This window comes from Rissa tridactyla, chromosome 2, assembly GCF_028500815.1.
Source record: "Rissa tridactyla isolate bRisTri1 chromosome 2, bRisTri1.patW.cur.20221130, whole genome shotgun sequence".
NCBI lineage: Eukaryota > Metazoa > Chordata > Aves > Charadriiformes > Laridae > Rissa > Rissa tridactyla.
The window spans coordinates 140329336-140356100 of record NC_071467.1 but is presented as its reverse complement, the minus strand read 5'-3'; the positions used below and the strand labels follow the sequence as shown (position 1 = coordinate 140356100).

Below are 26765 nucleotides of genomic sequence, written 5' to 3'. Positions count from 1 at the left end.
CTTCTTATGTTGAGGGCCCAAGAGCTGGACGCAGTACTCCACGTGGGATCTCACAAGAGCAGGGCAGAGGGGCAGAATCATCTCCCTTGACCTGCTGTCCATGCTTCTTTTGATGCAGCCCAGGATATGGTTGGTCTTCTGGGCTGCAAGCACGCATTGCTGGCTAATGTTGCGCTTCCATCAACCAACATCCTCAAGTCCTCCTCAGGGCTGGTCTCAATCCATTCTCCACCTACACTGTAGTTGTGCTTGGGATTGCCCCGACCTATGTGCAGGACCTTGCACTTAGCTTTGTGCAAGGCCAAGTCCATCCTTACAAAACAAGTCCTTTGGGGATGACTTCCTAAGTGAGATGCAAGGGCATTTTAACATATTTGACCAAGTCTACACTATGATGGGATGACTGGAAATAGTCAGGCAAACTCTACCTTTGTAGGCCATTACTAAGGTCCATCTACCTGCTTTGTCTTTTGTCTTAGAAGACCAGGAACATTGAGAATACGTATTCTGCAATAAGGGTTAACTTTCATATGTATAGATCATAAATGCATCTATAAGCTGGACTACATGCCACATATAGTGGTCAAGGTACATAAAAAAAGAATCCCATGTCTGTATCCCAGGTCTTTCCCAGTTGGGGTACCAGAACTACTCACAGCTACGAGACATTCTTCTACAAATGGTGTCAGCATGTGTGGACGGATAGTGACCATAATGTCCCTGAAGTCCATAGCTGTGACTCTTCCGGCCTGAGCATTGTCCCTCTGCACAAAAGCCTGTTTTGCATGTTCTAACTGTATCTCCTGAAAAAATATGGGGAAGAAAAAAAAAAGTTAGGTTCAAAATCATCGCCTTAATAGTTAGATTTTATATAATGCAATCCTGCAAGATATCTCATACTTAACAAAACATGATTACAGGTAATCTAATTTTAATTGGATATGGTATGTGTAACTTTCAGCCTTTTCTACTGGTGGCATATACAGTCTCCATCACTGAGCTCAATATCTAGGACAACCATCACGATTTCTCTGCTGTCTGGACATTACGTCACACAATTCATTTAACTGAGAAATTAAGGATATGTATCAACACACCAATGCAGGTCATCTCCTACTCATGAACATGAAAGTGTTCCATGATGTGCATTATCCAGGTTATTGCATGTGTCACAGCAGGTCAAAATACTTTCTGTAATCCCTGAGCAAGGACAACGTAATCATCAGAGATTTCCACGTAGACACCCCCTAATCTTGAAAGCATTCCCTCAAAAAGCATCCTCATTTAAAACATAAAGGTATTTGTCTACAAAAGACACCAGCAGTTTAATTTAGAACTCCTTGTATCACGACTGATTAAAGATCAGTTCTCAATATTTCAGCAGTAGTAACAAGAGGGATCAATCACAAGCATTATCTGATGCAGCCACCTGATCATCTCATTTTGTGATTCAAATGTACCCCTGAGAGAAGAGGGGAGAAAAAAAGCATTTAATCTCTCAAAACTGTATCTTTTTCTACTGTGACCTTCACCCTTTCTTCACAAATTACTGTTAGACTGCTTTCTTATTTTTTAATTTTTCATTTAAAAGGAACAACATTGCACAGACAGTAACTTGGTAACACATATGAACTTTTTCTTCAGTTCAACAGGTTTGCCAAAACCAGAAATACATTTTGGTGATATAGATAGACTTCTCAATCGGTATTTCTTTGCTGAATGGAGGAAAACAAATCATTGCCATGTCCTCCCTTTAAATTTCAAAGCTTATAAAAGCTTCTTCACTGGAAATACAGTGCTTAGCCTGAATACATATTCATAATGAGTTACTCAGAAAATTGAATCAGAGCAAAAGTATGTCACAGCAATACCAAGCAAGTCTTGCAGTGGACCATGACACTATCCTATTATTTCTACATATTTGCAAATATATGCCTTAAAAGTCATATTAAGCCAAGATTCAGGCTAGTTGAGAATCACCAGCACGACGTATTCACGGTGAATACGATCTCCTGTAAATTGATGTTAATCTCACAGCAGCATTCAAAGGAACAGAGAGTGAAGGGCAAAAGGCAAATTCAGCTGGCGTAGGATCAGACCTGCCGGGGGCCGGCAGCGGCCATCACTCCTTCCGCTCGTTCATCTCATGCCGTGGCCACCAATTCATGCTGCCATTCAAACTGTTCTTGTGTTTTCATTTCCGCCTCCTGACCTCTCAAATTTTAGTCCTGATTTCTAATTAAAACACCTAGCCTGACAGGTATGATGAAAACCTCCTAATATATTAGGCAGAAGAAAAAAGGCAAGGAGCAGGAAGGACTGATCAGTGTTGCAATACTGTGTTTCACTTATAGAATTATTCAGAAATTTTTGCTTTTAATGAGAAACGCTCGTGGGGGTTGTGATTTAAAGTGTTACAATTTCAGTTCTGTCACATTTCCTTTACATTACAGCCCCCTATGTGGAGGTGTTACAATTCAGCAATAATATTCACTCTGGCTGGATGCAGACATATAAGCTCTTGCTTCACTTCAATTGTGACTATAATTTCAACAGAAATTTGGAAGCAAGCAGTTTTGGGAGGTTTACAGTGGGAGGAGCACAAGAACACAAAAAAACTTCATCAGTTGAGGCAGGGCAGCTACTTGGGAGGCAGGGAGCTCTGAGGAGGAGTTAGGTATAATAACTCCTGTCTTCCTAAATACTCACGACCGGGCAGGTGGAAACATATGAATAAATGAACAAAAATGTTTGTCATTAAGTGGCAGCATCACCAAAGAAAAAATAAATTGAATTTAGCAGAAGGATTACATGGGAAACTATGAATGTTGCTTTCTTCTCCCTCTCTCATTCTGTTTGTTTTAACCACTGAAACTGCTGGCAGTGTTGTGCTAGCAGAATCCAGCACTAAAATGCAGTAAAAAAACCACCACTTGCAGAAGTCCAATCTGTTACCATCTGCATACACCCGTCAGTGAATCTGGAGGCACGTATACCATCAGTGGGACCTCAGCTGCCAGTGATGTCTCAGACACGGAAGCAGAGCAGGGCTCATGTTCCAGAGAGGTAGGTTGAGTGAGTGTTTCTTGTCATCACCCAGCTAATTGCAAAAAGACTGTTAGTACTACAATTGAGTACAAGCCAAAACACCCCATCCTCTCCTTGCTAACGTGATTCCTTTCAATTTTCTTGGTACGTGTGGAACCCACTAGAGAGGAGAATTATCCCACTTGGTTAAACACATGGTTATGGACTCGGTGCTGCCATTTGCCCACACTCATCAGCTAGGAAAGAGCTGCTTAGCTGTAGATAGACAGCAAGACAAAGTCTTAACAGGATGATGTCAGTTTTCTGGAGTTCCCTATTCGCACTGCCTCCTTAGTTCAGAAATGAAATGGTTTAAGCATACTGCAAACAGATAGAAAAGACTCATCCCACCTTCTCAGGAAGGCAGGGTCTTTTTAGGCTACAGTTATTTTGAGCTGTGCTACGCATTCTCCAGTTGCACCAAGCAGAAAAAAGCCCAGGGACCTCCAGGCACATGACATTCCCAAGCCATGACCAAGGCAGTGACATGGCATACAAGAACATGCACATCATTACATGGTAACATACTCAGTCTCAAAACTAAATTTCACCTATAAAGTCGGTCACAAAAAAAACCAGACAGATGTCACTTCTCTAATCACTATACATTGCATAACAACGTAATAAACTCCTTAAAGTGTTTAACTGAAAAAGGCTATCTATTCCCTCAGTCTCCGAGGCTGAAAGTTGAGACATATCACAGCATGACTAACTACGTTTCCAAATGAGGCTCAGTAGCTACTAGCAATTTATTAGGAAAATCTTTACGAGATGTTTGTAACATCGCCTATGCTGTGTATATGCAGCTAATATAAAAAATACCACAATAAAGCAAAGTTGTAGTGTTTAGAGATGCTATCTGACTTGCAGTAATTTTTATTGTTCCACCTATTTCAGTCCATTATTGTTTACCTAGACAGATTAAGGTTTAAAGAAATACAATCCTCATTGCTTTGCAATACAAATTACACATCCTAAAGAACCTCCTCTAACTAGACTTTCTGTAAACTTAGATACCCTTAGAAAGCAAGATTCTCCCTTGATGCTGGAAGTCCAGAATTCCCCCAGGTAGCATGAGACTTTGTGAAAAATTAATTTGCACATCATGGCAGGCATGCTGGCAGCAGAATTTTCATTAACTTATTTCCTATTTAGAGATTTTACCTTAGCTTTCACTTACAGCTTATTAGAAGCTTTTTTACTTTCCACTTAGATAGAAATTTATGTTTGGGTTCCATCCCAATGGATCTACAAGTCATCAGATACAGCGCAATCCTTTCCACTGGACTAGATCCTGGGGTTCAATTATAAAGAGTACTACTTCATCAACTACTATGTTGGGCACAGATAAATTCCCAGACAATGTGGAAATGGATTTACCAAGCCCAGATATAAGCATATGTTAACATTCATCCTGCAGAATAGATTTTACATGCTGAGAAAGGGGCCAGTGTTGCTCTTTGTGAAGCAGACTTGCCACTTCAGTGATGATGGAACATGGCCATATCCAAACAGATATAGACGTGACGGATATATAGTGGAGATATATGAGCTAATTTTAAGCTAGCAAAATAAGAAGCAGGGTAAAACAACAAACCCCAGCTCCGGGTTGATGCAAATATTGTTAACTGTATTAGAGCCAAGCAGTTTGGAGGCTATACTTTTGGGCATCTCTGTTACTGTAGATAAAAAAAAGTGCTGGCAGGATATAAATATTCATAATCCCATATAAACTCTTCTCATTTAAAGCCAGAAGAGATCCATCTTGTGCCTGGATAAAATATACTAATGTTATTTTCCACGTATCTTCAGCTTTGCCAGAAGTCATGATTAGCCCAAATGCTGTGACAGATAATGAATATGTAACAACTTTATGTGGCATAAGAGGACACAATGTGAATGAATTTGAATCTAGCTGGTTTATTTCATTAAAAGTTGCAAATTGCACTGTACTTACAAAGCAGTACCTGAAGCACCTTACAGAACCATCTGGTCCACGTTAAATACAATGTAAAGAGCATGCACACATCAGGAATGCAGAAAGGTAATTTGGTATCCACTGTGGTCTCCTGCTGTCTAAGGTCCAAGGTCTAGACATCAGACCAAGGAGACTGACTCACGCACAGGCAGACTGTCAGGAGCGAAGGCTGAGTACCAAAGGTTACAGACTTTAAAGGAAGATCTCTATGTCTGTGAACATCGACTCTCCAATTTGTGCTGAGAGTAATTTCTGTGCCCAAACTTCAGTATCTATAATAGAATGCTGCAAGGCAAGAATCAGCAAGGGAACTTACATGTTTCAAAGATTTACAGTTCCAGGGAGCAGGTAAACTGATGTACCCAATCACTGTGACTGACTGAGCATCCTAACAGAACTACTGATAGTGGGCAACTTCAGCAGAGCCTTGGGACAATTAATTTATTTGAAAGGCCTTGCTGCCTGCACCAATGCCAACGGCATCTCTATTAGCAGCCTTAGAACTTTTCCTGAATGCATCTCACGTCTCCAGAGGACACCCAGAATCGTCATCCTTGTTCTCCATGATTATACTCTTCCTCCCTCTTTCTGTCCTATATCGATCATCACCAAAAGGGCTGTCTGGCTCATGAGGACCACTGATGTGTTCCAACATAACTTTTTACTCTGCACTGCAACTAGCTAAGATTCACTTTTGCAGTAGTGCCAGTTTAAAAAAAAAAAACAAATGAGGCAGGGGCAAGACACACCAAAACCAAATACAATTCTCGCCAGAATCTGATCACATCCAAGAAAAGTCCTTTAGACAAGGAAAGAGGAACACCCCTCCACAAGATGAGAAAGCCTGGTAGTTAGAATTCAGCTCCAAAGTTAGAAAACTTCTGCCTCAGCTCTTGCTTTTCCTAATTCAAAGAAAAAACATGGAAGTACCCAAAGACACAAAGAAAGAACTCAAATCTTCCAAATACCCAGCCATGAGGTTATGGGCTCTTTTAGGCCTGCGGCTCTAACCTCTCTCACCACTCCCCCCCCCCCTTTTTTTTTTTTGGCAAAAAATTGTCCTTTTTTCATTCTGGGTTTTTCTTCAGGTTTTCCTCAGATCTCTAAACAAGCATGAGGCAAACAGGACTGGTACTCTGTTAAGACTGCAATTTAATCCACCAAAATCAGGATACATGAACACCAGAACATGTGGCCAGAGACATTTTTTCCTAATTGTTGTGGTTTGGGCCGGACTGGCCACTGACACTAATCAAGTAACACATTTGCTTTTTTATCCAAAAGAGGTTCTAGTTCATTATTCTGTCACAAAACTGGTCTACGTCTTAGCTACTTAGGAGTTACAATAGTCAATACAAAACCTAAGGGAATACAATTTAATCATGTGATACCTGACGTCCTCTTCATACAAAGTTAATTAGGCTCTGTTCTACAAAGTCAATTTGAAACATTTGTCTCAATAGCATTATCTTAATTATTCCTCATCAAAATGATACCACCTCCTACTGTGAACTAACATACTTGTGTAAACAAGAAAAAAAGAAACCTTGCAATCTTGAAGCAGGTTCCCATTTTAAAACTCTCTAGTGTAAATACAGGCATTAAGTATTCAGAAGGAATACAAATAAGAAACTCACGTGTTTCACCACTTCAAGGATCACTTTTCCTACTGAAGCCTATTTTTAACAGTACTGCTGAAATACAGATAATCTGTTTATTTTTTTATTAGCACAATATTTTGTTTTCTGTAATAAAGTACCCTAAAATGTGAATAGCCAAGAATTCCTTGCAAAAGAAAGACTGTATTTTATTCTTTATATACCACATTTCCCTGAGATACTGTTAGGTCAAAAGTAAAGAAGTAAGTGGAAAGGGCTTGCAGCAAAACATTGTCTTTATTGGGCATCAGCACTGAATTAAATACAAATTTGGTAAACATGTTACGTTCAGACAGTACTTCTTAATACCAGTCTGGCAACTGAGTCCAAAATGTTCAGTACTGTTATTTAACATTCTTTGACTCATGCAGTATAAATATACAGGAGATTTTCAGATTTTGAGGTCTAGGTTTTTGATTTCATGTCCACACAACAGTGTGGAAAGATCACCTTCTGCACATAGGTGTCAAAACCAAACACAACAGAAAAAACCCAGCTAGCCTGAATCAGCAATTTTACCACAAATATATCTTATTTATCAACACACTATTAAAGTCCAGCACTCCGACTGTAAAAGCCTATATTCGGTCTATCTTGTAACTTCTACAGTGTGCAATTTTGGCAAGTTTGCAAATACTTTGATTCTTGCGTCCTTCTTATTACCCTTGTCAAACTGTATTGTATTAGACCCACCAGTAAAAACTGGGTGAACTCCGCATATGTTAGGTGTCTTTTTCTATCCTTTCCAAAATGCAGCTGTACGAACTCTGAATTCCAGTTAAACGGAATGTGCTGATGAATTGTGGTCTGTCCAAAAACTTGCTTCGCATCCTCTGGGAAGAAAAGAAAAATGTTCACTTAATAATAAAATAAAATAACAATAGATGCAAGCATATATTTATACAAGTAAAACAAATACGATATTTTCTAACAGGAAAGCAATACTGTTCATACAAATCAGTAATATATTGTAAAGCAATATATTTACCAAAATCATAACAAATGAAGTTTTGAACACCCTCACAAATACAATCTCTGAATAATCTCTTTATTTGTGAAGTTTTATACTCACAGCATTTGATTAGAAGAGACTCAACTAGATATTTCAAGTTTCAAAGTCAAGCAAGAAAAGATTAAAATTAAAAGACAATTTATAAAAAGATGACTAAAGCTAACCAATTTTCAGCACAATCTTTTCAAGCTGCTAACAATGAAAGTTTTGTGTCACTATAATTCAAGCTTTTGTATTATTCCCAGAGTTCTCCACATTCAAACAAATCAACTACAAAAATACCAGTATTTCAAGCTCCACTTTTCTGTAGTTCCCTTACAGGGGCAGTGACATGCAGGGCAGGGTATGGGGGGACATGGGAGGCAGGAACACAAACTTGGCACCACCTCCAGCACTAAAGCAGGCTTTAACCCCAGACCTCTGCTACAAGGAGCAGGGCAGCAAGACAAGTTTGTTCGATCACACCTAAATGCAAGCTTCATAGTTTAGTTCAGTTTAGTAACTGGGCAATGGTTTATTATGGGCTTGGCAGACTTTTTGGTATTACATGGCATTTTTGCTGAAGAAACAACTATCTGAAACAGACCAAGTTGTACAATCAGTAATAAGGACCACACACTGCTGGAACCAGGCTGCATATATTTTAACTAATGGAAACAGCAACAAGATCTGAAGAAGCACTTGTCTCACACGACAGCACCCACTTCAATGTGATAGTCTGTCTCAGCCAAAAATATAGGCCAAAGATACCTTCTGAAGACAAGCTCAGAGGTTCCCAACTGCTATATAGCTTCCTAATTGCCGTACGACTCCTCCAGCAACAGCAGCCAAGAGCCAGTTCTTGTCTCCTGCCTAGTTCCTGCGGGCATGGAGAGCTGGTTCCCAGGAGACACTCCCTACCCACAGGTCTCCTGCTGTCTTCACGCTTTGTGGAAGAAAGACCAGGAGCCCAAACCCAAGCTCCTGTCTGTCTCTGCGAGCAGCGGAGCTGGGAGCCAGTTCCCAAGCATGGCTGGTGCCTGGGGTTGAGGAAATCAGCTCAGCTTTGTGCCTGCCTGTGTGCAGAACAAGCTGGGAGCCACCTCGCTGGAGCCAGCCTCTGCCTACCAGGCAAGCCTGGGAGCCAACTTCCAGCTCACCCCAGCATCACGAGCAGAGGTGGGAGCCAACTCCTTGGGGCCATGACGTCCTGTCTCCTGCGCAAGTTGAGTTCTGGCTTTTGGTTCAGCTCATGCCAGCCAGGTACAGCAGCTCTGCTGACCTGAGGAAACCCAGCCAGGGTGGAATTCCCACTTTTAGGTAAGGAAGCAGGAAAAAGTGAGAACGCGGTGGCACGGCTGAGAGCCAGGAAGATGTCAGGAAGCACCCAAGTGAATGAAGGATAAAGACATAGGAAAAAACGGTCCCAAGGAGGTGAAAGGGGCAGGTGTCCTGCTGCACAGACCCAAAAGCGCTGCGGTTGGTGTTACCCACAAGGACAGCTTGTTCTAAAGCAAGGGGGCTTCACAGAGAGAGCAGAGATGATACTGCAGACCTCTTCCCATCCCTCAACACCAAGTCAGTAGTTTCATCTTTAAAAAAAAAACCACCCACTGATCCCAGGGAATCAGTGGTGAAAGAGCAAGTTGGATTTAACTTACAAACAGAAAGACCAACCACAGTTAACCTCAAATTCTTAAAATTCAGAACTTCAAGTCCTAATTCCTATGAGAATTTTCTCCAAGCAACGTCAGTGCCCCCAGGACAGCATTGTTCATTCATGTCTTCCAGCTCCATCACAGGCGGCTTGGATCTTGTCTGCCAGCATTCTCCAGGAGCAAAATTCTGCTCTGAGGCAAAAGGAGGGAAAGCCAATTGGTTCAGAGTAAGGTCCTGTCCCTCTATTGAAAAAGTCTTTTATTTAGAATGCTTCCTACTGACACAGCTCGAGGTACCTTGCCACATGTCATTGGATATCACCTTTATAAAGTTCCTGCTTTCTGCCAGATTTCCTTCAAAGAAGGGAACGAGTATCCAGAAGACAGCCTGTCTTGCCCACAAATAAAATGGAAATGAAGGCTATCTCTTCCTGGTAGCAAGCATCTCTGTTTTTCCACAGGAATGAAGATATTCCCAGAACAGGTACCTGCCTCTTGCACAGAGATGATGCTCGTCTGCTTCTTCTTTCCCTCTCATCCCACCTCCTGAATTTCCCCAGAGCAGGACACCGATATTGTTTGGATGAGATTAGGAACAAGTCACCATTTACCAAAAGTTATGTTTGGTTGGACTCCAGGTTTCTCTTTGTCAGAAAAAAAAGGTGCTTTCTTACTTGATGCAAGGTAAGGGATAGGAAAATCTTAGCTAATGCAAAAGCACTCTCAAATTCCTTTTGATGCGCCCAGGCTCCTCGCAATCTCTGCTTCAACCTGTTAACATATGAAAGTCACACAGTGTCCTCTGATTATGCCACTGTAATTTAATTTTAATTTGTTATCATACATCTTGAAGGGACAATGCATCTTGCTCCCCCAACTCTGTGCCTTGTAAACACTCCTTAATTGGGGCCCAAAAGAAAAATTCCAACTCCAGAAAACCAGACATCAAGAAGTGAAAAGAACAGTAATTTCAGACTAAATACAATGTTTAGTTATTGGCATTATAAATGGCAAAGGAACCCACAGTAATGGAACTTAAAATCTCATCAAGCCAGCTAGGAATATAGTAAGGTCTATATCCAGGGCATTTGCATTTCCTTGTCTATTCTAGAGATTAAAGCCTGCACGCAAGCCTCAGAAATTCACCTAAGTACGAATATCCCTCCAAACAGTCGAAGTAGATGTACACTTAATTTTTGCTATGACTTGGGAAACAAAGACTACTGCATTAGTGTAGGTATTTAGTACAATAGTAAGAGAACTCCCTACACTACTTGATCTTTTCAAAATCATACTGTATATTGATGTCAATATGACTTGGCAACTAATATCAGATGCTTTTCTGACAGAGCGCCTGTTGGATTATACAGTGCAGGCAGCTGACTGAAAGATTGCCTACTGTGCTTCTACTGATTCTTTGATGGCATGAGACATGGTACCCTGTTCACCACTGCCTTTTTACACATACCCTGTACTTCCTTTTCGCAACTATTTACGGTTCACAAACTCCTATATATGCTCAGTGGACAGTGTTTTTCCTCTTTCCTCGCTAGGTCTCATCACCTGTTCATTTGCAGCACTGCCACTGACTCAAATCTCATCTGTATTCAGACTGCCTGATTCAGATATTAAAGACTGTTCACACTCCATGAACAAATATTGTTTTAATCTGTGATTTAACCACCAAAAGGTATTCAAATTACATACTAGAACTCACTCAAATTTATCCTTCAATTCTAACAGTATCATCTCCTAATCACCTACGTCCAGTATTAAAATAAAAAAAAAAAATGGACAATTTTGAAATGCAGTTTTGCCTTAAACCTTCAGCTGAAGTTCCATGTCTACCCACAAGTTGCTGAACTAAACACAGTAAAACATAAAGAACCAGCAATGTCCTTCAGTAGCCAGAAATTATTTTGTTTGTTTGTGCAATTTTAAAGGAACTTGTTTCACAGTTACAGAATCATTTGTGATGGAAAGGACATATGGATGTCATCTGGACCAGCCTCCTGCCAAAGAAGGTCCAACCAGGTCAGGTTGCTCAGGCCATGGCCAGCTGAGGTTTGAGTATCTCCAACAACGGAGATTCCACAACCTCTCTGGGCAACTGTGGTTTGATCCTAAACCAGTATTTAATCAAAATATCTGATAAATGGAAGCTTTTAAGTCCATATTAAAACACTGTTTAATTGTTCTAGTTTTAAAAATGCAAAATGTTAATGCTCCAGTGCCTGGAGCCATAAGAGTACAAGATCTAAAGCTAGCAAAAGACACAAGCATTTCTGCATTTGCACTGTTTGAAGCAGAGCTGTTGGAAAGCTAAATGAACAACAGGTTGAAGAAGATTTTAAATACTCATTTTTAGAAATATATGCTGTCATTTGTGTCAATCTTTAAAAACATTAAACTTTGAAATTAAATTTTAAAACAAATTGCAAAGTTCTAAAACAAATAATTGTTTTGTCCCTGCACTGCCTCTAATTAAAAAATAGGTACCTTGTCATTGGTTTCTGATCACCGTGCAAAAATGTTGTTCTATTTTCCCACCAGGTGAACCGCCTGCTGTTTTACAGTGGGGGTTTTCGGTTCTTTGAGTCCGGGGACCTTTCTTCTCTATGGTGTCTATGCTTAAATGCTTACTGTTCAAACAAGTATACTGCATTCACATTTCCATCCCGTCATTAAGAATTATCGTAGAAATAAAGCATACTACAGGCACTCGACACAACAAAGACCAACAATATTCCCCAAGTGAAAATAATCTATTCGGAAATTTGAGATTTTAAAAGGAAAAAACTGAAAGTAATTCTCCCACTATATTTTACATTTAAGAAAAGTCACTTGACAGAAAAAGCTAGTAAAATGTTTACAGGGTACAGTTGATAAATATCTGATATATTAAATCTAAAATTCTTTTAAACTATTTATTTGTGCAAGTACCTAATTTTTTCATGCAATGTCTGTCATCACTAAGTCAAATAAAGTTAATACTATCTTAATGTATAGCTAGAAAAAAATTCACAATCATCTACAAAAATCCCACTGCCCTTACAAAATAGCTGCAACATTTTTGCGGAAATGCTGTCATCATCATCTGTCTTTTATATAAGTTATATATTTTATACATTTTATATGTGTTACACTTTTCCACAACTAAGCGATTTGCGCATGGTATAGAAAACCTGTACCAAAACCCTGGGCCTTGAGAAAAAATAAGATTACCCTGATGGTATTGGTAATAGCAACTTCTGTAAAGAACACAGGCTACCTTCTGCAAAGAGGAAAACAAAAGACAAATTTGAAAAGACATGAATTATCATAAGTTAACAAGAGTTCCACATGCACCAATAACCTTCTCAAACCCTTCTGGCAGTAACTGATTCGATATTCATCATACTTAAGGCCCTGAAGAGGAACACACGAGCATTACAGCTACAACGTGGATTAAGCGAAGCAAAATTAATGCAAAGAGCGTGGAATAGATATTTTAGTATAAAGAGAGAAGGTTTTTTAAACCTGAATATGCAAATCACCATCATTCTGCTCAGACAAAAGGTGATACCTTTATAAAATCATGTTTTGTTAATGGTTAAGCACTTCTGTTCATGCATTTGGAAACATTTTCCTTCAAATGGCTGCAACAAAAAGTGCATTTTTATTTCAAAGTCATTTAAAATAAATCCTAGACAGAAGAGAAGGCAAAGAAGGAAGTCCAGCTGGTCAGATTAAACTGCTGATGAGAGTAGCAGTTTCACCATCACGAAACCAACTGCCATGCAAGACCTGACCTAAAGATCAGTGGAGATGAGAGCAGAATGATTTCCACAGGCTTTGGTCCTCATTCACCATTTGAAACAACTCCACATTTTCCATAAGCTTCATGACCCTGAGTGTGCCACCAGGTTGTGCAACCGCTTTCCCATGGCCCACCCATGAGCATGAGGCATCAGGGAGCAAAGAACCACAGGAGAAAGAACTGGGAGAAGCCTCATCTCAGGTCCTTGATCCTCCTTGCCTGAGCCATTCTGCAGGGATGCCTGCACCTCAGTGACCCCAACCCCCTGACTTGAATTCCCAGCCTTACCTTGGACCTGCCTTGTCCCTGCAGACTTGTCTGGTCACTGTCAACACACCTGCTCTTCTGTCCTTGCTCAGGTGCTGTGGGACTGCACCCCTTGTCATTGAGACCTATGCCCATGCCCCAGCCTCTTGGCACCCTTGCTCAGCTGCAGGCTCACCTGCCTGGTGGAGCAGCTGGTCCTTGCTGCTCCTGGTTACAGAAAAAGTACAATAAACTTGTGCAAAAGCACATGCGTACAGACGTGCATATATACATGTCAAAACCACTCAAGTAATAATATTTTGTATTATCTTGTTCTACTGGAATTGCTGGGGTTTAACCAAGGTTTGGGATGGCTTTTTTTTTTTTTTTTTTTTTTGTTTTGTTTAGGTTGTCTTTTAATTTACTGTTGTGAACTTCAAACAGAGTTTATTTCCATCCTTCTACCATCTGGCACTAAGTTTTCTATAATGATGACTTTTGATTTTGGAAGACATGTCGACATCACATCTGCTCAGCTAAGATGTGGAATGCTGGGTAGTCCAAGTACTTGGCTGGGTTGTTCATTTATCTCCATTCAGCCAGAAGAGGTACAACACTCTGGAAGTACAAGTGCTACAATCACTTTCTTCATCTCCCTGCTGCTTTGTCAAGGAAATGAGGTGAAATAGTTTTATAGTGGCCATGCTGTAAATTAAAAAAAAAAACACATTGGAATAGCTTGATTACTAAGTATTGCAAAGGAAAGGTACTCAACCTTCCAACTTCCTTCAACAAAGCAATAAGAGCAGGGAGGGCTGTACCAGGCACCTTTTCCTACAGGTTAGAAGCCCTGAAATAATACACTAATGCTGTATTTTCATTGCCTCTTAATTCCTCGCAAAACATGGACCACAACCTGTTCTGCAATTCTGATTTAAAAAAAAATAAAATAATTAGGTTCTTTCCTTCTTAAAATATTACAAGTAAAGTATCTGGTAGAACACTCAAACTGAAGCTGGCAGAGTAGAAACGGAGCACATAATTTGAAGATAATGGGATAGTATTACACATCTCAAGAAGGGGGGGTTGATTTGAAAAACCACAGCAGCTCAGGTCAGTGCAATTTATCTGCGCTCTATCATGTGGTACTGCTACTGTTTTAAAACAGATTCATTCAAAAGAGTGCAAAAGCCTCCATTAGTGCACCCGATTCGTTTCGACTAAGATCAGTTTCAGCTGCACGTGAAAAATGCAGCTGCACATATACATTTGCGTCTGAACACCTAAAAAACACCGGAATTCATTTCTTTTGATAATTTTGTGTGTATGCATGCATGTACAAGTGGCAGCTTATTTTTTTATAGGACTAGTTACTCCAAATTCAGAGAAAATCCCCAAAGGTAAAATTAAACTCAAATAATAAAAGTGGTAATTTTAACCCATTTAACTATGTTGAGCTAGTCCAGCTGTGGACCAGTGCTGAATTGTAATGGACAAGCTGGGATTTCTGCTGCTTAACATACGCCAGCGTTGCTGTTGTGTAACCAAAGCTGTCATATCAAATTCAATGCCCCCATTTCCATGCGGGTAAGTGAAATCATCATCTGGACTCATTTCTGTTATCCCTATCATGGAGATGTTAAAAACACAGGACTTTCAGACTGACTCAACACCTTTTTTTCACACTGGTAGGGGCTGAGTTCGCTGTAGTTGCCCAGGAATACAAATTTACTTCACAATTCACATGATTGTTTCCTACAGCAGTTTAATACACCAACCAAAGTGATAAAAGCAAATTCCTGGCTTGATGAAATTATCCTAAACTTTACACTTTACTCTCCAGTACAGACTTGAGAGCTCTATTTCTTTAACAGCTATTTTGCTTAGATGGTATTAAAAAAAAAAAAAAAATCACTTGCAAAGCATTAACATACATTTTCCCCCACTTAAATACTTCAATTTCAAATGCACCACAAAATGTACTCCCACAACAGTACTGTATTAGTATAAAACTATTTTAGTTCAATTAAAATGTCTAACTATCTACCTCCAAACCTACCTAAACTGTAATTTTCACTTTGAGCATTTCCAACATATTCTCAGTTTTGTTTTCTTTTATCAGTTTATCAAATCAAGTCCTGCATTCCAAATGTTGGAAAAAATAGTCATTAACTGCTAGGTAACAGCAGATTTTCCAATTTAGAAAACTAAATTACACACACTGCAAAAGTATGTGTATTTTGCTATCTGAAATTTCACATTAAAATTTGTAATAACAAAACACTTTCCTAGCTCTTCGGGCCCACTGAAGTTTTTACCTCCTAATCTGTAATCCCAAAACAATTTGAAAAGGGGATGGGGAAAAAATTAAAATAGAAATCAAACTTAACGTGGTATACTGCTGCTGCCACGGTTTAAATATATTCTGGTGTGGAAGATTATGGTTCCTTCCCAAATGCTGCCTAGTAATCACATTGGGTTTTTTTTCCCCAACAGGATACATACAGCTGTATGAAAGATGGCTAACCCTCAGCTTACTGTTAACCAAAGAGTGACCTCATATAGTTGAAATTCACTCTCAAATTGGCTCTTTCCCACCTTTTCCACACCTATTTTTTTCTTTGTAAGTAGCATGAAGTAGCAGCAGAAAGCACAATGTTTTCATCATCTGAGCATGTAGTATTCTTGAACTATCCCACTAACTGGAAGTGTTCTCTGTTACCTCTGTCTTTTAAAATTGGAGCCATTATTGTAAATCACACAAATCTACAGTTAGGCTTTCATAAAAAGAGGATTTTTGACCCACTGACCTGGAACAGCTTCTGAGCAGGTCTTCTGATCTCTGAAAAGATACCATACCATATACCATACCATGCATGCCAAACTGATATTGGTCTGCAACTACATTCAGTTGTTCAGAAAACACTGCTCACAAGTCATTAAAAAAGTTCCAAAAATCAGGGTGGTTCTTGCTGTAGTACAAAGAGATCGTTTAAATAAGTGCAATAAAGCTCCACGTACATCAAAAAAATGGATGCCTTCATAATGTTTTTTCACCTCCAGGTAACATACTAACATCTGGAGCACATCAATGGAAAGCAAAAGCTTATGATATTTGTTGGGCTGCCCTCATAAAATGAATTGGTTGACTCAGCACACCTCCAGGCAGAAAAGAGACTGTACTGCGACAGCCCCATCAGAGTGCCAGCACGCTTAGAGACAGTCATGGCAGAGAGGAGAAGCAGGAGGCTGGACTCTCTCACTAAAACTGGCTGCTCCCGTTCAGATCCCCACATCCATTTTGTGGTTGGAAAAAGAGACAAAGGCTGTATAGCACCTGTTGTACACAGAGGCGAGATCAAGACCTGTATTGCTAACCAAGTGTCTTTCAGATGTCGTAAGTTGTCTTTAAAGATGACAACAACTAAAAAATGCCCCCAAAGCCCACAGCAAACCATAAAGTCCAGTACGAATCCTAACAAAAAGTTCAGCAATGCATTCCCTTTTAGGAGAGAGGCACTAGCTACTGAACAAAATTCATTTGGTTATAACATCTCTGCCCCATCCAAACTTTTCAACAAGGACAGAGCAGTCTTACAGGTTAATTTTAAGTTAATGAAAATATCACAGAGAACATGCTTGTGCCTTTGTGATTTTTCCCAATCAAAAGTTCCACAATAAGCTCCAAGTTTCACCTCTCTGCTGAAAATATTCTTGCATTTTTATCCTCTTACCTTGCCCCTGCTCTGGTTGACTGGGCTCTTGTAACTTCCAAAAACTATGAATTCAGTTCCTCATGACATACCCATACACTGTCCAGTTCAACATGTCCCTGATTTTTGACTGATACACCTGAGCACTTCTGTTACTTCTGCTAAACATTGCAAATACTCCCAAAAAAAGCAGGCTCTTTTCTGAGTGAGAGCCATCACTCTCAGCACTTATGACTCTGGATCCAAGCTTGTCTGCTTCTTCTGTCCTCCTTGGATGTAAGGGAAAATAACATTAATTTATACACAGAGTACTACATAATTGGCTTACAGTTAAGGTTTTCAACATTTTTCCAAGATGCAATCCCTTAAGAATATTTCTACTTGAGCTGTGCATATCTATAATTTCAGTTTACTGGCAACAGCTTTACATTCCTTTATTACCTTTCCTGGCCTCCTTAGAAGCGAGCAACAAACTGACAGAGCCCAAAGACCACAGGTTTGGAAAGCACTGGGCCCCATGTGGGCATAAAAACTAAATTTACCCCTTCTGCCCTGAAGAATAATAAAAAAAAACAGATCACTTCCAGGAAGGTAAACAGCATAACCTGGCTAAAATAAAATACCACTTCTATTTTCTCCATATAACATAGTTGGGGGTTGATGCATATGACATATGTGGAGAGACTGATGGTATGGGGTTTTCTCAGCCTGCAGAAGGGTGGGCTAAAGGAGGACCTCATTGCTGTCTACAACTAGCCAAAGGGCGAGTGGTAAAGGGAAGACGGAGATGCACTGTGGAAGGACTTGCAATGGATGCAAGCTGGAACACGGGCAATCCCGACTAGGCATTAGAAAATTATTTTTCACTGTAGCAGTGGTCAAACACTGGAAGATGCTTGCTCATACAGGCTGCAGCCTCCATCCTCAGGGATATTTAAAACCTTGATCGGATGTTGCCCCCAGAGTAATCTGGTCTTGATGGCCCTGCAAGGGTTTGAACCAGATGGTGTCACGGTCCCTTCCAACTTAAACAACTTAAACTATTTTCTAAACTATTTGATCATTCCTTGGGTTTTGGTAACGAATAAAAGATAAACTCAGCCTTCAGCCTGATGTTTGTCAGTAAGCAACTTTGATTTAAGAAAAAAAAACACAAACAAAAAGAAAACAACACAAAACCAACAATAAAGAACAAAAAACACCAAATATCAGTTCTGGATGATTTAGAAAACTCAATTGTATTTTCTAGACCAAATGAAACACAACTATGTAAAAGGATGGAGCTTCTCCTAGTACTTAAAATGACAGATTCACTTTGTGACTCAACAGGCTTTGTTTTACTTAAGATGCCTTCATGAAAGTCTGCCTGGTTACATAACATTTTAGTTAAAAGCAAAAACAAAACAAGAAAAACTTGCCAAGTAGACATATGTCTAGAAATTAAATTCTCCAAAAATAGTATCAAGAAGATTTCAAAAATTGTATTGAAGAAAATAAATATACTAACAAATCTACTTTACATCCTCAATTAAAACTGGCCATTATTTGTGCAAAATCCAGTACAAATAACAAAATATATCAGAGACTAAACAAATTTTGCATTTGTAATGTTGCCGTTGGGATCATCATATCTAGGCAACTGTCATTTATAAACCAACAAATGTTTCACTGTGTAGGTGTAAGCTAACACATCACTATCTACAAATGGTTCCTAACCAATTTGAACCAGCAATGGAAATTTCACCGAGAAATACTGAATATTGCAATTTATCAAGTGATCAAGGCTTACAGCCTCAGCAATTTATTTTGGTAGTTCAAGTTTAGCTTTTTCTTGCTTTACATGGTACCAGGCTGGGCATCACTAAGCTAGGTGTTGTGCAAGGAAAAAAAAAATAAATTACAGAACCCATGAGAAGAGCCAAGTCATACCAAGCAATTACAGGGCAAAGCATAAAATAAATAATCCTCTGTAACAAAAGCAAGAGCTAGCTCACACAGTCTGAACCTAATCCTTTGGTCAGGAAAGCAATTCTGAGGCTTCCGTAATAATTCTTTGCATATTGGAAAAGTATCAGAGCGTTATCACAGAGGAAAAACTCTGAAGCTCATCACAATAGCTGTATAGCGATTCAAACCTCTGTAAAGAGCTAAGTGCTTTTAGAAAGTTTACAAACAAGTAGTCAGGCAATTCAAGTATCAGATAAGCAAACAGGAGTGCTTAGTAAGATGTATCCTTAATTAATGTGCTTATCCAAGAACTGTATTGATATAATTAATAACAGAAGCAGAGATCCACAATAGCTGCTGTCTACATGTAAATAAAGTTTTGTTTTGAGACAAAAGCAGAATACATTGCTCGATTCTGCAGCTGTTCCGCTAAACAAGCGACAATTTTGGGCTTGGGTTCCCCATTCCCTTTGCATTTTTGCTGGGTTCGGGGGTTGTGTTTTGCTTTGCTTTTTCATATTTTTTTTTAAATTAAAGGGCTGACTTTTTTTACAGCATACTCATATTTCTCAAAGCAGCACAGCACAGCATCCATTTTGAAACAACTTCAGGTTGAATTAGAGGACCTTTAAAAATAAAACAAAACAAAACCAAAACCAAAATAACACCAAACACTATACCATAGCTACATTTCATTAAGTCCGAGTGCAAGAATTTCTGTCTGGTGGGAAATTCTACTCTAAAACAAATCAGAATGAAAATCTTCAAAGCCAGGTTCAACACTGGTTGGCAGCAGAGACTCAGGCAATCACACCTCTTCTTGTGCCTTTCCTTTCTCTGTGAGCAAAACCAACATGGACAACACTTATTTTGCCCTTCAGCAGGGCTGTGAGAACTGGTCTACGACAAGGAAAGTTCCAGTCCCTGGATATCACCCCTGCGTTATTCACAGCTCCAAACTGTTACCTCCCATCATTTCATTTATCCATCCAAAATTAGAGATGGAGGTTAAGATGACTTAGTTTTTAAACACTGACATTTTTACCCAACCATCTTGCCTTTTTTTAAACACCATCTAGTAAAGAATTTCAAAGGGCTCTGCTTCTTTAATGAGGCATTAAAATACAGTCATACGACAAAAAAAGCAACTCTACTAAGTCTCTTAAACCCCTGGACTTACATTATCAGCTTTTATGTGCCTGTCAACACTCAACAGTAAGAAGCAATGGTTTGCTCTTTGCCTCGAATTTAAAAGCCAGCTAAACTTCCTCCCACTTTCCTGCTGAGAGCTTTAACTCCTTGCAAACTGTCAAAGCTTTGACACTTCAGCAGCAGATAAATCTAAGACATGATGCAACAGCCAGGTGTAGTCTCGATCAGCCACTGGCCACTAATTTACTAGTGGTCATTTCACTCAGCTCGAAAAGCAATAAACTAGAAATACTTTCCACCCCCCAATCCGCACCCCCCCGCCACGTGCCCACACTGCTTGTGGATCAGCCCTTTTAAATAGATGCTAGCTCTGTCACAGAACCAGGTACAGTTAACTTGCAACTTGAAAGGAATGAAACATTTAAAATTGTAGAGATGTCAACATATGGCTAAAATGCAAAGGCATTTCCAACCCAGTAACAGTGGAGCATTTTTCAAGAAAAGCAAGTGCAACGTATTAAATACTGATACTTCTTCACCCAGAACGTTTCTCTAAATATCCGCAGCCTGGATGTGGCATTCAGTGTAAAAGCTCATCGATGCAAAGCCCACTATTAATTTGTTTTACAAAGGTGCCAAGTTCAGTACACCTGTGGAAGAATAAGATTTGGATGATTTGCTTAGTAGAAAATGCAAAGTTCACAGCTGTGAAGCCCTATATTCCGTTTGGTATAAGATAAAATATTTATAAGATTATTTCACTATACAGAAAAACAATGACTGCACAGAAAAGCCATGCTGTTTCTTTCCAACAATAAAATGAGATACAGGCTTATAATGGGATCCTTGAGCTACTACACTTAACAGCAGTATAGTGAAAAATGATCCTTTCCCTTTCCTTCTGTTCCTTTCACACTGTAATTCCACAGTATACAAAACCCCTATTTAAGTCTCCTAACCTTGATAAGGACTTGATCCCACTCTCATTCAAGTCAATGGAAAAAGATCTCATAATTAACCTCAAAGACGCATGACTGAGGCACTGAGTGACAAAGTTACGGGATAGTATTGTAATTATTTGTGAAAATATTAAGTTTTTTTTTCATAATGGGGGAAAAAAGGGGGTTTTTTTATTATGATAGAAAATAGAAAGTAGCTTTCTTTAAAGGTCAACTATTTCTGCTGAGAATGCACAACACTGAGACAGCTTCTCACATCCTCCTCACTCCAGGCGTTTGCTGGGGTGGTAGCCACAAGGTACTATACAGAAGTTACAAATGCATTTATGCTTTCAAAGGGGGAGAGGAAGGAATTAAAGAAAGCTATCTGAGGTTCTGCCAATGTTGGCATGTCTCGTCTTTCAAATACCTTAAATACAGCCTGGCATAGGAGTTTCACTCATCACTAGGACTTCAATGGACTTCAAATGCCAAACAAATCCCTTGACTCACTGTGTCAAACCCCAAGGGAAGCATTTGCCAGCAGGAAAAGTACGAACGAGAATGCCAAGAGTTAAAAAGTTAAGTCGGACTGATTCAGCATTCAGATCAAACGACTACCGTTCTTCCTAGATTATTAACGAGCGCTCCAAGCAACCGGGGGCTCTGACGCAGACAAGAACCTGCACATCACAGGCATTCCAGGAACCCTGGTTTGTCTGCGCTGGAACAAAACCTCTGCAAAATATGCGTGCCCTCCTGATTCAAAAGCATGCTGTCTCTCGTTGCCTCTCTGTCCATACACATGCACAAGACTGCTAGGCACAAAATATTTCCTTCATCAAGGTTATGATCAGCAGAACTTTTTCCTGAAATTCTTTCAAATCTTTTAGCATCCGTAGTAATTTTTAAAAAGCTGTTCTAACAAGTAATATTGCACACAAAAGGCACATCTTTCACAACCTCAACAGACAACCAAAATAATAAAAAACCAAAATAGACACAAGAAGAGACAGCAAGTCTTTTCACCAGCCACAACTTCAAATACAGATTTTTGGAGATGGTAGAAGGAATACAATGATGCTTCGAGCAATGGTAACAGGATCTTGTCAGTTCAAATGGAAAGGGAAGGGCTTTTTTAACCAAGCATAAAACATGTGTGAGGATTACTAGCAAAAGACAAAGGACATGTGAACCATACATTTTAGAAAGACAGTCAACGTCATCCGACTTTCCTTTTACTTAAAACTGTTTAACAACCAATTAATAAAACTTGAGACATATGAATAACCATGACCAAAAGCAGCAGATTAGAAATAGCAATTTTATCCAGCATACGCAGTTAAGCCGAAAAAATGCCCCACACTTTTTGAAGTGCAAACTCAATGTCTGAAGTTATTCAAAACTGCTAATTTCTGAATCCTTCCAGACAGAATGTCCCTTATCATTAGGCAGGTGGCAGACAGTCCTGCAGATATCAAAAGCTGTCTCTACGCTATCTAGAAATAAACAGTCCCCTAATCAAGTTTTAAACTGGCCTGAGTATTTCCCATGTTGTCAGTGCAAACGTCACACTTCCAATGCACAACTGAATTTTCAGGGGGGAGGGAGGTGGGGGTCAGGTAATAATGGATTTATTACTGTAAAATCTCACAGAAGAAAGTTTTAAGCCTTAAAAGGAAGCCAGCTTGAAATATAGCCAATTTAAACAAAAAATAATTCAGGGTAATTTCAGGCTCCATGTTCACCCAAGTCTTCTGGAAACTTTCTCGCGGTTTTACAATAATTTCCTACAGTCACCTTTCACTGCTGTTCTGAAGACCTGCACAAGCATGTTGGGGAAGAGAAAAAGAAAAGTGACCAGTTTTCCAGACAAAACCATGAAGATGACCATGACCGTGACTTTATATTGTGCACGTGTAAATGACTAAAAAACTCAGACAGAAAGTTGCTTGGCACTAGCGTAGTGGAACTGGTAGTTCCACTACCAGTCACTGTGTTTCCTACAGTAAGAGAAGGTGAAATAGAGCTTGGCATAGGCGGGGATTTTTAAATGAAAAGTGTACATTTAAAAACAGTCTTACCAAAAGTAACTTCTCCTTTGCCAGTCTTGTCAAACAGCTGAAAGGCTACTATGAACAACGCATCTGGAGCACACAGGACTGATTCAAATGCCACAAACTCTTGAAAGGATATCAACCTATGGGATGAAGGAAAATGCAAGAGCTATGAAACTGCTTGCTTGCAGAAAACTGAAATACAATATAACATAGATTATACAAAAGAAAGAAGATCACAAACATAATGTGTACAAGATCTTATCAACAGGGATTAAAATTTATCCTAAAATGCCCTATCACCAACGCTGTCAGGAGGCCTTTATATCGCTAGATGGAAATGATTTTGTTGAACAAGGAACTATTCCTCTCAGCAAGTCACAACAGAACATAAAATAAGCAAAGCGCTCAGCGTGGCTACTCACCTCAGCTTTAATGTCTAACTGAACTGCCCTCTGGGGGAGCCTACCTCCCTCCGCTGGCAAGACAGAGAGCCAATAAAGATATGAGTAACTTCCCTCAAGACTCAGTATTTAAGGCTTTTGGAAAGGAAATCCATTCGAGACCTACATGCTGCCACTCACTTCAGAAGGAACCGATCAGAATGCGTTATCTGTTTGCTAGCAACTTCTTAGTCATCCATCGCAGCCCTCCAGTCCTGCATGTTGAGTCACAAATTTCAAGCAGTAGTCTGCACGTTCTTCCTCAGCCCAAGAGCATTATTCAAATTCATCATTACAGCCAGGTTACCAATATGCAGGCGCAGCAGCAGAGCACAGATAAAAGCAGAGGTGCCCTTCCTTAAGGTAATTAATAAGCCGAAATACATAATTAGACAACTTGGCACTGTTTCCAGCAGCAGATTTGATGCAACAAAGACCCTGAGCAGTTCTAATTTCTCTGAGTCATGCCCAAGAGTTCAACTTGAGATCAAACTTCTATTCTTAAAGAGGCAAAGGCCAACCATTCTTCTGTTTTGCTATTTCTTTAATGTCTAGGTTGCACAGTTTAAAATCATCTTCAAATGTGTGGCTGCAGGGCCTGCTGGCAGTCTGGGAGGTTTAAGATTGCCCTCGCTCAAGGCTGCTTTATGTCAGGGTAGCAAGCGCATAGCTTTAATGGGTTCACATGGCAGCAGCTGGGGAACAAAGATTTATTTCTGAAAAGCACAAAATTCAGTGTAACAAATGTCAAGAAACACACACAAAAAATAACTTTGGGGTTTTGGTTTTGTGTTTTTTTTTTAATTAGAAACTAACTGTATGCTTAGGACTTTGACTCAAAATGACACTGCAGCTCATTCAGTGAAAACTTCCACTCAGTATGCAATAACAGTGAAGCACAAAGTGTTTGAATAGGTTGGAAAAGACATTCATTCCATCAAGTTATGACGACCCATGACTATACAGCAATTTCCAGTCACCCTGTCTTAAGGGAATTAATTTCAAGTCACACTGAAGCGTGCCTGCTGCACATCAGCAGCAAAACATCCGCAGAGTAACAGAAGCTGATTTCTGTGAAGAACATGAAAACATGAGATGAACAAAAAAAGGATGTTTTTAAAAAAGCATGGCACAGAGAAGGTCAAAAAGCTGTTCTACTTTACCTCCCTCAATATATATGCACTAAATAAAAGTAAAAGAAAGCATATGTAGAGTCAGAAATAGCCTAACAAATAATTACCTTTGGGAAATTGCCACCATAGGTTATTATATAGTGTGAGAAATAAATAAAAAGAAACCTCCTCAGGTATATTTAATATTACACTCACAACTGATAATGCCAATAAACATATAAGCATGCCTTAAGCTTTACTGGCAAAGAAGCCAATGACTTGCTACATATGCACACGTTAGCACATGGGCAGGCCATCAAGTCATTTATTTTAAACTCCTTGGGAGCTCTCAGTGCTCCCCACTGTTACACACAGAATACACACATACTCAGTCGATAAATGTAAGAAAACTTCCATCTCTCCTAAGCCAAAAGGAATTTTTAAAAATGCAACATTTCCTTCAAATTTTAAACCAATATATCACAACCTACTTAGTTTTGCATTTATGCATATTTATTGTTACTATGTGACTTACAGGTTATAGAAGCTCATTATTATCCATTACTATTGGTTACATACCTGACAACTTCCACAACAGCAAACAGATACGACACACTGAATTCTTCTGTCCCAAAGATTATAAAGCCCCCACACAGAAAGAACAAAACAGGCAGCAGGTGACAAGACTCCACAATAGGATTGTTTAGAATTAAAAACGTAAAATATCTGCCAACACCATTTTGACAAAGCCGCTTTTTCTGTGAAACAACAACCAGCATATGTCCTTACCAACAGATCCCAACACAGCGATAAGAGCTAATAAAAGAAATGCAGCACCTATGCCAGCAGAATCCCAGCACCACGCTAAGAACATTCTATGTTATTAGGCCTGGATTTGATTAAAAGTCCACGTATTAACACTGCTACAAGATTTTATACTAGTAGAAGCATTCTTTGTCAGTACTTGCAAGTAATAAACCCCTTTAATAAGTCAGAGATAGGCGCTTAAAATAACCCCATATCCATTTTAAAAAACAATTATTCATATTACTAGTAAGATTAAAAGTGTACAAATTGTGTGGTTCTAGCCAGAATGTTAAAGAAGAGACATTAATATCTGCTGTGCCAGCTGAATTCAAATTAACCCAATTTTTACATGTTAATTAAACCAGCTATTTTCTTCTTATTGTATTTTTGCTCCCTAAGTAGACTAGCCTGCTAGTGATTCCCAACAGATCTATTCTAACAACAATGACGTATTCATTTACTTCTATTATGACCATACAATACAGTAACTGAGCAGTAATTTTTCACAGTCAATTACACGTGTGATTCTTAATGCTTAAAGATGCTGAAATAATGTGTACTACATAGCCATATGCTCACTTCTCTGTACTGCACAAGGGTAGTTGCCTGGGTAACACATTTTCTCTCCGGTTTAGCATCACCCTTTTGGGTTTAGCATAACCCTTCACTGAATATCATTAGGTGTCATTAAACAGCACATATTAACATGGACTTCAATATACTACTTAAGAGTTAATTTATCTACCTAAACAAGTGCTCATTTATGTAACAAAAGCAGAGAAAAGCCTACGGATTTTAACAGCACAAAGAGAGGAAGCTGAAATGTTTACAAAATTTTACTTTAATCTTGAAGATATCCTACCAACTGGTCAAAGTCTTCTTTCACCTTCACATCCTCGTTATCAGTGCCAACATTGTATGATTTATTCAGGAAGGCTGAAATCTTAGTATTTGAAAAACATATACACACAAGAGCTACGGTCCAAATACAACAACTGGGTACGGTGCAGCAAATCCACTATTTACTACTCTCTCCTTTCTTCCATGCTGCTTCTTTTGGTGCTCACATCCATAGTATCTGGGCACCACACAGACATGATGCATTCCCACCATAGAAAGTCCGCATGTAGCCATGCAAAGAAAAAAAGCCATTACCCACTGTAATAATACATACAAATG

General features: G+C 39.3%; 1 protein-coding gene across 3 annotated transcripts in view; it reads right to left on the bottom strand.

Moving 5' to 3' along the window:
- SLC25A13 (solute carrier family 25 member 13) overlaps positions 1-26765 on the bottom strand; it is a 103423-nt gene that overhangs the window by 44926 nt on the left and 31732 nt on the right. For all 3 annotated transcript variants that reach the window (XM_054191360.1, XM_054191359.1, XM_054191358.1), the window contains 3 exons: positions 23252-23367; positions 7417-7556; positions 657-803 (listed from right to left, as the gene is read on the bottom strand). In XM_054191360.1, the coding sequence (XP_054047335.1) occupies positions 657-803; positions 7417-7556; positions 23252-23367 (403 nt within the window). The remainder of the gene's footprint in view (positions 1-656; positions 804-7416; positions 7557-23251; positions 23368-26765) is intronic.